Source organism: Caloenas nicobarica, chromosome 5 (assembly GCF_036013445.1).
Source record: "Caloenas nicobarica isolate bCalNic1 chromosome 5, bCalNic1.hap1, whole genome shotgun sequence".
Taxonomy (NCBI): domain Eukaryota; kingdom Metazoa; phylum Chordata; class Aves; order Columbiformes; family Columbidae; genus Caloenas; species Caloenas nicobarica.
This window is the reverse complement of record NC_088249.1, coordinates 25,047,702-25,063,941: the sequence shown is the minus strand read 5'-3', so window position 1 is coordinate 25,063,941 and position 16,240 is coordinate 25,047,702. Positions and strand designations below refer to the sequence as shown.

At 43.5% G+C, this 16,240-nt stretch overlaps 2 protein-coding genes across 4 annotated transcripts in view; one reads left to right on the top strand and one right to left on the bottom strand.

The window, feature by feature from the left end:
• The window catches only part of ENTPD5 (ectonucleoside triphosphate diphosphohydrolase 5 (inactive)), a 24,486-nt gene extending 17,992 nt beyond the window's left edge, over positions 1-6,494 (bottom strand). The window contains exons 1-2 of one of the 3 annotated variants that reach the window (XM_065637057.1): positions 6,441-6,494; positions 868-1,145 (exon numbers count right to left, since the gene is read on the bottom strand). In XM_065637057.1, the coding sequence (XP_065493129.1) occupies positions 868-1,084 (217 nt within the window). In that variant the 5' untranslated portion in view covers positions 1,085-1,145; positions 6,441-6,494. Of the gene's footprint in view, positions 1-867; positions 1,146-5,947; positions 6,021-6,424 lie in introns of those variants that run through there. The other 2 variants (XM_065637058.1, XM_065637059.1) reach the window with 2 other exon arrangements.
• BBOF1 (basal body orientation factor 1) lies at positions 5,868-16,240 on the top strand. Its single transcript, XM_065636865.1, is given in 10 exon segments — positions 5,868-6,491; positions 6,578-6,949; positions 8,151-8,216; positions 10,071-10,214; positions 11,318-11,398; positions 11,774-11,844; positions 12,251-12,395; positions 12,813-13,312; positions 14,804-14,908; positions 16,088-16,240. Coding segments are annotated over 10 exon segments (2,181 nt in total). The 3' UTR covers positions 16,161-16,240.

The following is a 16,240-nucleotide window of genomic DNA, read 5'->3' as shown; positions in this document are numbered from 1 at the left end:
AATCAACTTCTGATTATCTTTAGGTGATTCATCCAACTCACAGAGGACAGAGCTGACTGGGCTCAAGAATTTGGCTGCAAAGCCAAACCAGTGTGACCATTGCTCACAGAGCAGCTTGGGTCTAGAAGCCAACTCCAAGTATTGCATCTTACAGGTCAGGCTGAGTCTGTCAGAGCTGGACACTGTACCAGTCCTTCCAAGCAAAAGTTGAAATCATGTGAAGCCACATAGGTACTATGGGTGGCCCTGAAGGGCTTATTAGCTGAGTTCCAGCAAGCAGCCTTTAACTTTTGCAGATTTGCTGGCTCACTGTTCCCAAGCTACTTCACCCTCTTCAATCCTGTTGCATGTCCAGCCAATTTGGGCACCTCTGCACAGCAACAGATACACTGGAGTGTGGTGCATCTGTGCACAGGAGTTCTCTTGGAAATGGCCTAGACCTTCAGTGCTTATAACTCTTTAATTTACTGGTTTTAACTTGCTAGAAAATGTGACATATAATCTATGCAGAATTTAAGTATCTCTTGATATTCAATTTGAGGTAATGTGCAACTAGACAGCAACAGCGTAAGCCTCTTTCCAACTCAATGAGATACTCCTTTAAACAGCCGCATAGATAAAAATCTTTGAAAATTCAGAACTCTCCAGTATATCCAGAACTAAACCTCTGAGTTTCAAAAGATCTACAAAAATGATATTTGCACAGCAAAACACGACCACAAATGGACAATAATAATCTGCCAGAGAATCATCTAAAGGACAAATTGTAGAAATCTTCAGTTGTTCCCAAATGCTGTGTTGGAAAAAATAACCTCTTTTGGGAAGTAGGCACCTAAGTCAACAAGATCCAAGTGCACAGGGTCTTACCTGGGCTCTTTTGCACAAAGGTGTAAATGTGAATCCGGGTTCCAGTGCTTCCTGCATCAAACATTATGCCATAAAAAGTGTTTGCTTTGGCATTTATAGGGCACACGTTAGGTGGAAAGAAATCCTTAAACCACATCTCCCTGTTTGAATGGGAAAGAACAAAGGACAAAGAGGAAAATGCCAGTGCTAGAAGGATGGGAAGTCTGGAAGATGCCATCTTGCCAGGAGCCCTTGAGGCAGTCAAGCACGGATCAGCAATCACAGAGGTGCAGTAGGTTCTGTAGAGAAAAAAGCAGGAATGGAAATTACCAAGAGCCCTTTCCTTAAAAAGTCTATAGAGAAGAAAAAACCAAAACAAACCAAAACATTCTGTATACATATATTCTGCCCTTTACATGGTTTTCAACACTTCATCCAAAAGATGTGATTTACTGCACTTAGTGCTACAACTGCATCTAAGCAATTTGTTCTTTCAGAACAAAGATTTCTCCACAAATGCAGAAGAGTTACAGTAGTTTGCTTACCAGTATTCTAGTTTAGACTTTATTTAGACACTTTTTAAACCTAATTTGGCTTGAAGGTTCTCAACACTCATAGTCCCCAGAACCTCCAAAAAGTCCAAATGTTATCTGAGGAGAAGAATCATCAAAGTGGATTTCAGGGCAAAACTGCTTTGCCCTAACATTTACACATTTGAGATGCTGTGGCAGAACACAAGTGTGATGCAGAGTCACAAACAAAGAGAATTTCATCTTGGGCTAAGAACAGCTGCTGGGAGAGATCAGCACAGAGAGAGAGAGTGCGGGCATGTCCTTCCAGCAGCATCCTCATCCCCAAGAAACACCCACGTTGCACAAGAGCGACTGATATCAGGTGCACCTGGGCTTTGCCTCTCAGTATTTTTCATACTTCTCCTTTCTGTCTTCATTTTGGTTTTTTTCATCATTTTCTCCTGGCACACCTTTCATTTTCAGAATTACAAAAAACTTCAACAAAACCCACCACAACCTCACCCCTAGACCAGTTGCCCTGAACACTGAGGTTGCCTACACAGCTTAACAACAGCTTCAATAAGCCAAGGCCCTAAAGGTGTGTGACGCAGTACTGGATATCAAGGCACAACAACTACACCTTCCCTCTGTTAACACGTATCTCTTTGCATTTTTTTTCCTAAGAAATGCTAATAAACGAAAGATAAGGGCACAGAAATGATAGGGTTCATTAGGTGCCCAGGTAAAAAGAAGAAGAATATATAGCTATGGTTGTTATTTGCATTTTAACAGCAGAAAAGAGCATATGGCCAGACGCCCCACCATACGCAGTATCGCCTGTGTTGATATACACAGGAGCACTCAGCATACGGAAGGTGCAAACAGCTCCTTGTCGTTCTCCAGACACTTGGTAACACATCCACCCACCCACAGTACTGAATATTCTATTTCATATGCCTGCTCATCTGCTCTGCCTGAGACCCTCACCCACCTCTACCCCTCACATTTGATTGTCTTTTAGTGATCTGCTCAGCCTCAGTACATTGACTCTCTTGAAATCTTTGTCACCTCTATCCTACATTTATTCATTCCTAATCCTAACCTCTCCCCTTTCCTTTCTGCGTGAACCTGCCACAGTCTGTATTTCCACACACCTTCCTCCCACACCCAAAGAACTCACTCACCCTCCACTACCTTTCATCCCAGATTGAGCCCTTGTACAACTTTTATTATTTCCACCTTTGTCCCCAGTTACAGCAAAGCAATATTAACTTTTACCTGTTTTCAGTAAACAATGTCACATTGGGTCATTCAAATGCCTAACTCACGCAAGTGTCCAGCTATCTCCAGGGCAAACAAAATGCACAGCCCACTGCAGATGGGTAACCATGGCCCTCTTCTGTGACATTTATTTGTATCCTCCCGTTCCTGGTAAATGCAGAGCACTGCAGGCAGAAGCACGAGCTCTTGACCCATCTGCCCTAGAAGTCCACTCTGAGGAAGAAGTGACTTTACAATTCCACAAATGGGCAATAGCCCTGGCCACCCCCTGTGACAGACCAACTCCAACTGTAACAGTTTCTAAAGCATTCACATTTTACATGGAAATGAGTAAAAACTTAGTTCTAAGCTGTAACAACTGAAAAGTTCTATCCTGAAGAGGGTTAATGAAGTGTGCTGAGCTGTTTGGCAGCTTCGTAGCTATGGATTTGTACTAAGATGCAGCTGGCATTCCCCATGTTTGCTTCATCATAGCAAGGAGGTCTACCGAAAATCCAAGAAGCTATGCTGTTTTAATAGAACATAAGCCGCATTAATGAGTGCTGCCTTCCAAGCAGGTCAGAAGAGGTGTTGTTATTCTCATGCAATGTAAGGATTTTGCTTACCAAACAATCACAAATACAACCCAAGCACCTGCCTTAAGAACAAACTCCAGAGTCCTATTACAAATGGCACATGTGACACTTACGCAAGCCTCAGAATCTCCAATGATCTGAAAATATCTGAGCAACCGCTACCACCAACACATACTTTTCTTGCCAGATGGAACAGCGGATGAGCCATAGCCTCCCATGAAACACTCCCTCACTAAGCTGCTCTTCTCTATCCCTTCTCAGATATCCACCACCTTTACATACTTTCCATTCTCTACTTCTGCCCTGACTTTTTTCCTCTCCACCTTTATTCTCATTAGGACAAAAAAACCCAACAACAAACCACCACTTTGGGATTTTATTTTTCTCCACCCTCATTAAGAAAGAAAAAAACACGTATTTGATGAGTGGTGAAGACCATTTAATCAAGCGCACTAACAAAACAGTGTCCACAAGAAGCATAAAAATAGGTGAGGAGAGTAAGAAATCAGAGACAAGTGAGGGAAATTGGCAGGGCATAACAGAAATGGCAATGGAAAAGGAATTTGCAAAGAGAGGGTCAGAAGAAAGAATGGAAGAAAAAAATTAGAATAGAGGGAGACAAGAGATTAGTTACTGAGAGGGAAAAATATTTCCAGAAGAGTTCCTCTCAAACACCTTAAAATCCTACTTGCTATCAGAATACAACAGGATGGATAAAATAAACAACAAACAGAAAGGAGTAAACAGAGTAACAGTAATACAAGCACAAGTTCATTAATATAAGCAAGCAGTTCAGCAGGTCAAACACACAGATCACCATCAGTAGGCTCCAATTACTGCCTTTATAAACGAGCGGTAATAACCAATATCAATCATGAGTCTGTTAGGCACACACCTGAAGCAGGATGGAAGCAACAGCTATTCCATGCCAGAGCTTCCTAACGAAAACCACTTTGGAGCACTGCGACAAGAGACACTGTGCCTGCACTTCTTCACCTTTGCTTTCAGCTAGTAGGAGTGGACTATGTATCAGACAAATTACAAGGTCATGGAAGCACATAAAATATCAGTCGAGTTGCTTTATTCGAATCTGAGTTTACCATTGCCCAATACAAGCAGTGAAACACACTCAGATAATTACATGGGATGAATTTCAAGAAGTTGAAAGTTAACAGAGTTCAACAAGTTAGTAAAACATTTACACAGACTGCACGGACTGTACGATCCAAAAATACTGGGATGCTTCATAGACACTGCCCAGACTGAAAGCACGAATAGGAAGAAAAAAGAAAAATCGCCACCCAAACTCTCCTTAAACAACAAAAGTAAAAACAGTTCCAGGATAATAATAAGAAACCTTAAGACAGCAAAACACAGCCTTACTTAGAGTTCACCATACACAGAAACACTGGTAATTTTCAAGACAAGAAAGTCTCACCCACATTCTTGAATATTTCTGACAAAAAAAAAATGCAAAACCCAGACCACAGCAATGAGAGCATCTCCCTGTAAAAAGGAATCTGTCCCATCTGAGAGGAAGGAAAAGCAGTGTATCTGAGATACACAAGAACTTCTCTTCTGTTTCCTAAAATATTATTGGGAAACGTTTGGATATAAAGAAAAATATTAGAAAATAATTAGAAATATTTACAATATAGAAATATTGAGACAAATATGTTAGTTAACAAAATAGATGAATTATGTAATTCAATTAATATTGTTATTTATTGCTCAAGCACACCAAAAATATTCAGAATGGAAACTCTATTTTCTGCACTAAAACAGTAACGAAATCTATTTACCAGATGAGTAGCTCTCATGGTAACAAGATCTATTTCACAGGTGAGCAGCTTTTATGCTTAAGGTAAAAATATATTTGTCTAGTCATGAGCATTATTTTTTCCAGAAAAAAAAGTCATTACATTTTTTCTGGACTTATTTTTAACTAGCGAAAAAAATTAAAACCTTCTTGAATTGTTTTGACAAAAAATTAGGCTTCTTAAAAGTACGTTTAAAAATCACAATAGAAAGAATAATTGAATTTATTGGCAGAATTTCCCAGCATTTCCATAGCGGCCTGATATTCTATGCAAACATACTTTTTCAGTAAAGTTCTCAATCTAGAGCTTTAAACGTCAGGAAAAAAAAAATAGAACCAACTCACAAACACGTGTTATCAGCAGTTTTAATATTTTTCCGGTACTGAGGCTCCAAATACACATTATTTATTTATCCTAACTTCTGACCAAGCGGGTTTCCAGCTTTCCTATTTCACTAATCGCCAGACGGCTTCCCAAGAGCCGGCGGCGTTACCGTCCTGCGGGGCGTCGGGGGGCGTCCCTTGACAGCTGCCCAAATGCAGACCTGCAGGGGCTGCAAAGAACATCTTTTGTGGGGCCAACCGGTATTCTGAGAAAACAGATTTTGGGTGCAGGGAGATTCTGGGTGCAGGGAGATTTCGCTTCAGTCTGAGCCTGGGGAGAACTCAGGGCAAATGTCAGCAGGACGCTGCCAAGCTGTGCGCCCTGAAAACTTCGCCGGAGCTTCACCAAGAGTAACGACCCGGGGCCGGGCACCGTGACAGCCCTTCCCCAAACCTCGCTGCCCTTAGGGCTGTAGCTTGTTTAACTTTTACACACCTCATCGCCAAGGCATGCTCCGTTTCTCCACGTCGAACAGCCGCAACCCAAACCCTTACACTGAGCACACCGCAAATAATTCCCCCGCCTTCACCTGCTCTCCCCAAGGAAAACTCCCCGCCGCACCCCGCCGGCGGCGGCAAGCCCGGCGCCGGGATCCCGGGGCCCTGCCCGCAGCCGGGACGGTGACACTGAGCACCAGTGCTCGTGTTTCCTCCTCACCAGCCACGCACAGCTGTGACGCGATCGGCACAGCGCGTCCTCCTGCCCGCCGCGGCCGCCAGCGCCGCGGACTAACGGAAACGCCGCCGGCTCCTCGGGTCTCACACCGCTCCCTGACGCCCCGCCGCCGCCACGCCCCAGCGGAGCCCCCTCCCGGGGCGCCGGAACGGGCACGGGCCTGGCGGGGAGGGGGGAACAACCCAGCCTGGGAGCGGCTCTCTGCCCGCTCCTCCGCCGCACCGGGCAGGACGGCGGCAGCCCCCGCGCCCCGGATCCCGCTGGCGCGGGGCGGCGGGCGGGGCGGCGGGCAGGGGCGCGGTTGCCGTGGCAGCGCGGCGCGGTCACGCACCTCCCCCCGCGCTCACCGGTCGCTCGGAGCGCTGGCGGCGCCACATCCCGCCGGTCCTGCGCGTCACGTCAGCGCGCACACGTGACGGGCCCGTCGCGTGAGTTGCGCGTCGCCGGGGGAGAGGGGTGGGGGGGCGCCATCTGGTTTCCATAGGAACCGGCAGCCGCGCGCGGCCGGTACCCGAGGCAACGGGGCGGGGCCTCCGTCGTAACGAGCGCGGCGGGTTGCCGTGGAGACGCGGCGGCGGGGTTGTGGTGGGCGCGCGTCGGCTCTTCCTGCTCCCGCAGGCCGACGGCGGCGGGGCAGGCGGCCCGGGTGTCTGAGGAGAAGCGGGACGAGGTCGCCGCGGCGCTGTGGGAGGCTCGGCTGGCGGCGACCGAGGCGTCCGGGGCCGAGTACCGCGAAGCCACCCGCCGGCTGGCCAGGAGCAACGCGGAGCTGCTGCGGCGGCGGCAGGACGCGGGGAGGGAGGCGGCGGCCGCGATGGCCGCCCGCACGGAGCACGGCCAGGAGAAGGCGGAGGAGGTGTGCGCGCAGCCGGGCAGGCCCCTCTCCCCCGCGGCCTCCGCAGCTTCCCGGTGTGCAGCCGCCTGGAGCAAAACGCCCAGCGGCAGGTCCTGGCCCCCGCCCCGGTGCCTGCGGCTGCATATGGAGGCGGGCGGGACCGCCGTACTGCCCCGCAGCCGGTGCCCCGCAGCCGGTGCCCCGCAGCCGGTGCCCCGCAGCCGTGCGGCGCGGAGCAACGCGGGGCAGCAGCGCCCCCTCGCGGCGGGCGGCGCTGCGGGGGCCGGTGCCGGTGCCCTCCCTGCGTGGGACCTGCTCCCGCACACGGCGTCCGGGTTTGCGCCCCCTCAGCACGAGGGAGACAGCGGTACACCGGAATGAACTCAGGGGAAGGGCACCGAGTGGGGGCCTTCAGCACATCATGTACAAGAGGAGGCCGAAGCGGTTTTTTTTCAGCTTGAAAAAAAGACAAAGCTAAGGGGGAATCAGCTGGTTTCAGCTACCTGGAGAAGGTTTTAGAGAAAGCAGATCCAAACTCAGAATGCAAGGAAGGAAAATAAGCCCTACGCTGTAGCTTCCATTTCCTCTATCACAGATTATTTCACTTTAGTCCTATTCTTGCTTTTCTAAATCCAAGTACCAAGCAAAACCCTTTTTCAGTTAGAAAAAGAAACCGAAAATGGAAACGAAAATTATTTTAACATCCTATTTATTGAATAAAAAAGATACAAAGCTCTGATCTCCAGGATGTTGGTGAGGTCAAATGGTAGGAGACGATTTTCTTGCTCATATCCCACAGTTTTCTTTTGGCCTATCCAGCACAGATGATCTTTCTCAGACCTTTTCCCAACTGCCTGTTTTTCTCTATACATCTTTTTTTTTTTTTTTTTTCTTTTGCTCCTTGTCTAAACTGGTTCTCTAACACTGCACCACTATCCAAAACGGTGAGGAAGAAAACCCTCTGTCCACATAGTTTTAATTCTTTAGTAGAGTCACAGACCCATTTGTATCTAATACGTGTGGATTTTTATAGTTCAAGCTTACATTATTTCATACGCTTAACACAAATCACACAGTTTTAAACATGGTTTAATTGACCTGAACACTGCAAATGAGGGACCTTTTCCCTGTTTGTGTCTACTCATGATTAAATTTGAAAAGAACGCAGCAAAGATACTTTTTTTCCCCTTCACAGTTACTGTTTCTTGATTTCTCTTCACAGATTGAGAAACTGAAGCAGGAGCTGATTGATTTGAAACAGAAAGCTCAAGAAGATAAGAAAAAACTGGTGAATGAACTTTTCTCTTTCTCCTCAGAACAGCAGGGTCTTCTGAGCAGGCTGAGAAGTGGTTCTGATTTTAGTACGAGGAACAAGCTAGGGCAGTTAACTGTTGCTTTGATGCAAAAATAGTGCATGAAGAAAGAACTTGAAAAAAGCAATGGTGATGTGCAAGTTATCCCATGGCTGTAGTATTATTTCAGATAGTAGTAGGAATATTTTATAGCATCTGAAACAGTATTAGGAACCAGCTGGGTAACGGTGAGGCCAGAGGCAGAGCAAAAACATGTTTCATTTTTACTGAGATAAACAATACTTTGAATTCTTTTCTAGTTCTCTGTTCTTCACTACTGTTGAACCAAGAATTCTTAAAAAGAACTGAGAAAACTATTATCTGTTAATCTGGCTTCAATAAGAAACAAAAATGTGTTCATCTGTGCTTTAAGACAGTTATCTCCCAGCAAGCAGACTCCACAAGGAACTTTCTCTCACTCTCAGATTATAAAGAGCAGAAAAGGCCATAGTTCGTGGTGGGTTGGCCCTGTCTGGGCTCCAGGTGCCCACCAAGCTGCTCTATCATTCCCCTCCTCAGCTGGACAGGGGGAAGAAAAATACAAGGAAAGGCTTGTGGGTCAAATCAAGGACAGGGAGATCACTCAGTAATTACCATCACAGGCAAAACAAACTCGACTTGGGGAAATTAATTTAATTTATTACCAATCAAATCAGAGTAGGATGAGAAATAAACCCAAATCTTAAAATACCTTCCCTCCACCCCTCCCTTCTTCCTGGGCTCAACTTCACTCCTGATTTCTCTACTTCCTCCACCAGAGGGGCACACGGGGCAGGGAATGGGAGTTGCAGTCAGTTCATCATGTAGTCTCTGCTGCTCCTTCCTCCGTGGGGGGAGGACTCCTTACACTCTTCCCCTGCTCCAGTGTGAGGTCCCTCATGTGGGAGACAGTCCTCCATGAACTTTTCCAGTGTGGATCCTTCCCACAGGCTGCAGTTGTTCATGAACTGCTCCAGCATGAGTCCCTTCCACAGGGTGGAACAGATGCTCCAGCCTGGGTCCCCCCCACAGTCACAAAGTCCTGCCAGCAAACCTGCTCCAGCGTGGGCTCCTCTCTCCATGGGGCCACAGGTCCTGCTAGGAGCCTGTTCCAGTGTGGGCTTCCCATGGGGTCACAGCCTCCTTCGGGCATCCACCCGCTTTGGTGTGGGGTCTTCCATAGGCTGCAGGTGGGTTTCTGCTCCACCGTGGACCTCCATGGGCTGCAGGGGGACAGCCGGCCTCACCATGGGCTGCACCAAGGGCTGCAGGGGAATCTCTGCCCTGGCACCTGAAGCACCTCCTGCCCTCCTTCACTGGCCTTGGTGTCTGCAGAGCTGTTCCTCTCACGTATTCTCACTCCTCTCTCCGTTGCTGTTGTGCAGGTTTTTCTTCCCCTTCTTATCCCAGAGGTGCTACCGCTGGCACTGATGGGCTTGCCCTTAGCCAGCAGTGAGTCTGTCTTGGAGCCAGCTGGTGTTGGGTCTGTTGGACATGGGGGAAGCTTCTAGCAGCTTCTCACAGAAGCCACCCCTGTAGCTCCCCTGCTACTAAACCCTTGCAACACAAACCTAATACTGTGATATTATAGACATTGTTTTATACTTACTATTTTTTTCTAGACCTCTTATTTCACTGGAGGGTAGCTTCTGACGAGTTTGCAGCATTTCTTAATTCCTTGTGTTTTTTAAAACACTGCAGCTTGGTATAATTTCAGACATCCAGTTCTGTGTGCTCTGTGTTTTGTTACAATGTTTGATGACTGGTTTTTTAATTTTGCTTTCTTCTTATGGGGAATTTCTGTTTTGCAGGCAGACTATTATGTCCAACAAATAAAAGAACTGGAAGAGAAATTTCAGGAAAAGGTTGGAGAAATTGGCCAAATCCACTTAGAACTGGAATCAATAAAGGAATTCCACAGGGAGATGGCAGCTGTGGAAAAAGAGCTGGAAGATGTAAGTTTGTCATAAATACATGTTTGCAATATTTATTTAAAAACAACTTTTCTGTCTGCATGACAGCATAGAATTTGGGAGGAGAGGAGAACAGACATGGCTGATCTACTGAATTGTTTCTTTAGAGTTTACAGAGAGTGAGGAAAAGCACTAAGCTGATAAAATGCAAGTTCTGCAGCCAGAACTCACTTGTGTAATGGTCCAGTGCTGCAGGGCTGGTTTCGGGTTTTTACACAGTAACATGGAATCATGCAAACATATATGTGGATGGACTAGAGCATCTAGTACACACTTTAAAGATATGTAGGGAGGAACTAGCAATCGACTACAAGCAGTATAAGTCTGACTGATTTCTCGCTAGTCAGCTCAGTTAGGATGTGAATGCTAGTATAATTTCAACTACATAAGCCATTTAGAGTGTAAAACTAGGCACTGGCATTCACTAAGCACTTACACAGCACATGACCTAATCAGAGATACGTTGGAACTATAATACAAATATTAAATAGCAGAATTGCCTGTAAAACATTTCAACCTGGAATAAAAAAGTATCCCAGATGACTGATGACATGAAAAGAGTGCCTTGAGCAATTCAAGTGCCTTGCTGACTCAGCTCTACTGGAATTTTTTTCATTCTGAAGAAGGGGCTTAGAAACAACACTAAATGCTTTCAGTGGAGAAAAATGATTGGCCAACAGCATTTGGATTATTAATATACAGCTGCTTTTAAGCTAGTATATTAAATGTGAGCTAGTCAGGCATTTTTCAAAGAACACTCGAGGCACTGGACTTTGAATGATCTTGATGACTGAATGAACAGACAAAGTAAAGCAGATTTCTGAAACTGAGCATGAAACAGGTTTGATGGAATGTGTATAAATGTTTGTGATGTGAAAATATGGGCACAGGAGAACTATGAGGGTGAAGCAAAGCAATAATGCAACTAAAAATGTGAAGTGCATCTTATAGATTTTGTAAAAATTTGATTAAGACTGTGGGCAGTGCCAGGAGAGACTACCAAATTACTTCTTGAAGAGTACATCCACGCTTTTAGTTACATGGCTGAAATAAAACACCATTATTAAAGATTTTTTTAATCACAGTTAAAAGAGGCTATGGAGATTTCAAACAGGAGACATGAGTAAGTGGTTGTGAGTTTGGAGAGGAGGTTTCTTGAAGAAAAGGTAAAGACTGAGAGACAGTTAAAGAAACTTTTATTAGAACAAAATTATTTCTCCCACTGACTACTCTGGTTTATGTAGTTTTCAAATTTCTTTACGGAGTGTTTTAAAATTTCCCATGTCAACACAAGTACGATGAATGAGTTGGAGGCTAGCTGTAGCTTTCCAGAGAAAAACATGGGATGTCGGGATCCCAGAAAGGCGGCATTCTCCACTTCCATCAGGAACTTCAGTGCCCTCAGGTGTTCATTGTTTCTCTAGCAAGAAGCTGGGTGAGCTGAAAACTGTGGGTGTGATTTTAGAATTTACACTGTTTCAGATTTAACTTCAGTGCAACAGATCTCATGCAAAATTTAAACAGACTTTTCTCCCTTTTAGATAAGACTGGAAGAAGTTGTTGACAAAAAGCAAATAACGATGGCAGAGACCACCCAGTGTGAGACTGTTTTGTAAGATACACTTGCTTTTCCTGTTTTCTGCTTTTCAAAACCATTTAACACTGTGTTCAAAATAACAAGTTGCTCATGTTACTACACGGGTTTTGAGGGGAAAAATCAGTGATGACCTAGGCTGTTTTTGTATTTTGAATGTCAAGATGATATCTGCACTTACCTTTAATCTGTAAGACTCATGCTGGTTCCAGAGGAGAACTGGAGGAAGTATTATCGCAATGGTACCACTGTTTACTTCATTTTCCCAGCCCAGACTACAAGCAAAGCTATGAAAATTTGGTAAAGACCTGTAAGAATTTTACAGCTTAGCTCTGAAATTAGGACACTGAGATACTGATTTTAATACAAAAAAAGCAACAAAGGCCATGATTAAAGCTCTTGAATTTTCTTTCCCTCTGTACAGGCAGCTGAACAGCCCTGGGAGAGACGTGTTTAAGCAGAATGTTGGTCTTCATGGAGCATTTGCTTACCAGCTGAAAAAGACAATGGAATTCCAGAAAATCAATCAGAAGTTAGAAGAGGACAAAACTCTTCTGTTACAGGAGAAGGTTTGTGGCCTGGTTTTAATTCTGTTTCATTCTCCTCCAGGAGGGGGTACTTCTGGATACACATGTAAATTTACTGCGGCTAACCTCTCTCTGGTCAGATGCCTCTGCAGTTACTGAGTTGGGAGTTGCCTGAAGAAGAGCTCTTATTCTGTCTTAATTATGGAGGAGAAAGAAGGAAGGGTTTCCTATGCTACCCCATTAAGAACAGGTCCCTCCGTAATGTATACTACATACCAAGCTTTCTTTATCTGGATTCTCTGGTAAACAAAAACCTAATCCCAGAGAAGTATTCACGTTCCAATGTGAAGGTGCCAGCATGTTTACTACATTGTCAGTGTTGGGGAAAAAACAAACAAACAAACTCCAGATTTGGTGCAAATGAAATAAAAGCCCAAATACTTTCTTCTAATCTTTTAGGAAAACAACGAGGGTTTGATTCGAAAAAAGATCCTACAGATTAATCGCCAGAAAGCACAGATTGGAGATCTGCAACGTAAAGTGGAAAAACTGGAGAGGGCCTTAAGTCGCATGACTGGAGAATCTGTGAGAGAGACTCAGAAAACGCAGCAGCAGGTGCTGATAGAAAACCAGGCAAGCATGGTGGAGATCAAGAAACTGCAGCAACTACTAGAAATGAAGGATCGGGAGATGAACCGAGTGAAGAAACTAGCCCGGAATATCTTAAATGAGAGGACCGAGGTGGAAAGGTTCTTTCTAGATGCTCTGGAACATGTGAAGCAGGAGATCATATCCAGTAGAAAACACTATAAGAAAAAGGCCCAAACTGCCTATTACAGAAAAATGATGGAGGCATGTGCAGGGAAGGAAGAATTTCCCAAAATCAAAACATTCAAAAGCAACATAAACAGCACAAATAGTGTGTACAGAGACCTAGAGGAAGCAGAGAAATGCTACTGGTATTGAAACATCAAAAACTAGTGTTATCTTCCTAACACACCTGAAAAACCCTTTACGTAATAATATTCCCTAGATTTGGAATGCTTATGGAGGCTTCTGTTGTGAGAATAACTGTATGAAATGTAATATCCTATCAATTAGTAATGACTTTATGGGAACTTAATTTCGACCAGGCTATCACTTTTTGGTCATTTTTTTAATTGATTAACTTAAAAATGAGCTGAAAAGATTTTTTTGCATATTCTGTCATGTGCTGTGGAATTTGGTATAGAACTGACAGTTATAGATGTGCTTCTGCAGCTTCCTTTTAATAATTATTGTTGCTTCTCTAATATTTTTGCTTTTATAGGCATTGCTCTTCTGGATTCCTCTTTTGCTTTTTCACTTGCTCCAGTGAGCTGCAAACACTGAAGCCTAAAAATTACAAATAAGATGCTAACAGCTCTTTACTACGTTGCTGATCATTTTAACAGAAACATCCAGTCTTTTTTCAACTGTTCTTCCATCTGTCAGAAGCCCCTTCTTTGCATTGTGCTTTCAAAGGCTGTTTTCTTCAAGCTTCATTATAACCTAAAAACCAGCCATTACATGAAATAGACACTGACATATCAAAAATAAAATCACATGCAGTACATTACTGATTGACGGGATTACCTTTTATAGCGAATAAAACAGGTGTAGTATTTCAGAATTTGTATTAGAATGCAGCTTAGTTTAAATTAGGGCTACACGTGCTGCAGTGGTCAGGATTATGGGTCTCGTCCTGCTAGAAATCTGTGTCTACAAACTGCAGCAGTGTCCAGGAGCTTGGATTTTAAGCCAGAGTTAAGGTCGCCCATAGCTGCAGCTTGTATACCTCTTTGGTGAGAGATCAAAATTATCCTACTCACAAATATAAATGTTAGCTTAGTATGTATTGGCTATTGGGTGATTTGGCAACACACAGTCAGAATACTTGGTTCAGTTCAGGTTTGGGTGATTTGGCAACACACAGTCAGAATACTTTGTTCAGTTCAGGTTATCTTATCTCAAAAATAGTACAGCAGAAACACTTCATGAAAAATCAGAGGCAAAAGTAGTTATTGAGATCTGAGGAAGCTTGTCCTTGGAGCGAGACACGGGAGAGACTAGAGCTGAGATTGAAAACTGGTTGTACGTGTTGAGTCTTTCATGTATCAACAGGAGAAGCAAGGGAAGGACAATGTACTTGAAACCAATACATGTTAGTACTGACCCTCCCAGTATTTATAACCACTACATGTGTAACAGAACACTGGTTTTGTTCTACTTTGTTTTGAGAGCCATAGATTCAAAAGTCAAAAAGACAGCACTGTGCACTCAGATTTAGTTTTTTAATTTATATGCTATGAACAGCTGAACAAGAGCAATACAGAGCTAGAATTTAAAACCTGTTTTACACATACAAAATCCATGAGAGCTATGCCTTTGAAATTTTCTTATAATGCATCGATCTTTTCTGTGTTTTTCAGGGAAACAATCCAGTTTGAAAAAGTGGATATCAGTGAATTGACATGGGAACAAAAAGAACGTGTTCTGCGATTGCTTTTTGCCAAAATGAATGGCAGAAATCAATGGTAATATTCTGTTTCTTCACTAGGTGAATACTGAACGTGCCTGTTTCAGGAGCAGGGCTGATAACTCCAGGTCCAGGCGTTCTAAGAAACGGAATCTAACATAAGAATCTAGCTAACTGTGTGGCTTGGTGTGAGGCACTTTAACCTTTTGAAAAAGCTGACCTAACCTTTTGAAAAAGTTTTATATACTAATTTTGGACATGCACCAGACTATGCTGTTAGATCTTTGTGGAAGCAAGTGGAAGTAAATTTTGGTAGTGCTGAGGAAGAGAGAAGTGCAGTGGCATTAATTTTGTTCAGTCATTAATGAATGCCTATCCATATTTACCAAACAAATAATGTATATTGTGACAGTAGTAGACATATATTTCACATATATTTCCTTTTAATAAGTGTACAGTAAAGCAATATGACCAGTTTGAAAAATATTAAAGGTGTACTTACTCTATGGCTCATTGCTGTCTGCATAAGAAACTTGGGAGCACGACTTTAGAGATACCTAAAATATGGCTTGCACTGGAAATTCAAAGCCTTAATTATAAGCTGTGAACCGGGGCATAAGAGGGTCCAAAGAGAAAACTAAAACGCTATGATTTTTAATGTAGCTTGGGCACACCTAATGATTAGAGTGGAATATCAGTTTAAATACTTTATTTACTTTTAAAAAATCAACTTTAAACTTTGTTAACAAAAGTTACATTAATGGAATTTTAGCAAATTTTGTTAAGGCTATTACAATGGAAGTAAGAAATGTATAATTAAATGATTAATCCATTAGCTTTTATAGTTCAAATTTATGGATGGATTTAACTCCTTTTATCAGTATTTGCCACCATATAAGAGCACACATATAGCTGTAGGATATGAAAGCTTGAGGAATGGAATACAAACACTTCATTTTGAGTTATAATTAAACCTAGTTTTTTTAAAGAACTTCTTTGTTTGTTTCTCCTTATTCTAATTGTAATGATTTTGCCACAAAATACAGAATTCCAAGTGAACTGAACTTGTGTTTGGTTCATAGTGCTGATTTTGGAGTGTGCTGCAGTAGCTCAGGTGCCCTGGCATTTCTTGCTTGCTGTTCATCTCAGAAAACGAGTTTGGTGTGGGATTAGAAATCTGGTTGAGCATAAATTGCCATTAGATGAGATTACTTTTGTTCTTGTGTCTTCCTCACAGGAAACACCCCAGAGTTTTGTCTACTTCAGCTCCAGCTCCTAATGATATTAAAGAAGAAAGCAAAAATGGGTAAGATAATAAATTATACCACACTATCTAACATCTCTGCAGTCCTGGTTATATATAAATGGATGCAATTGTCTCTCTATTGTC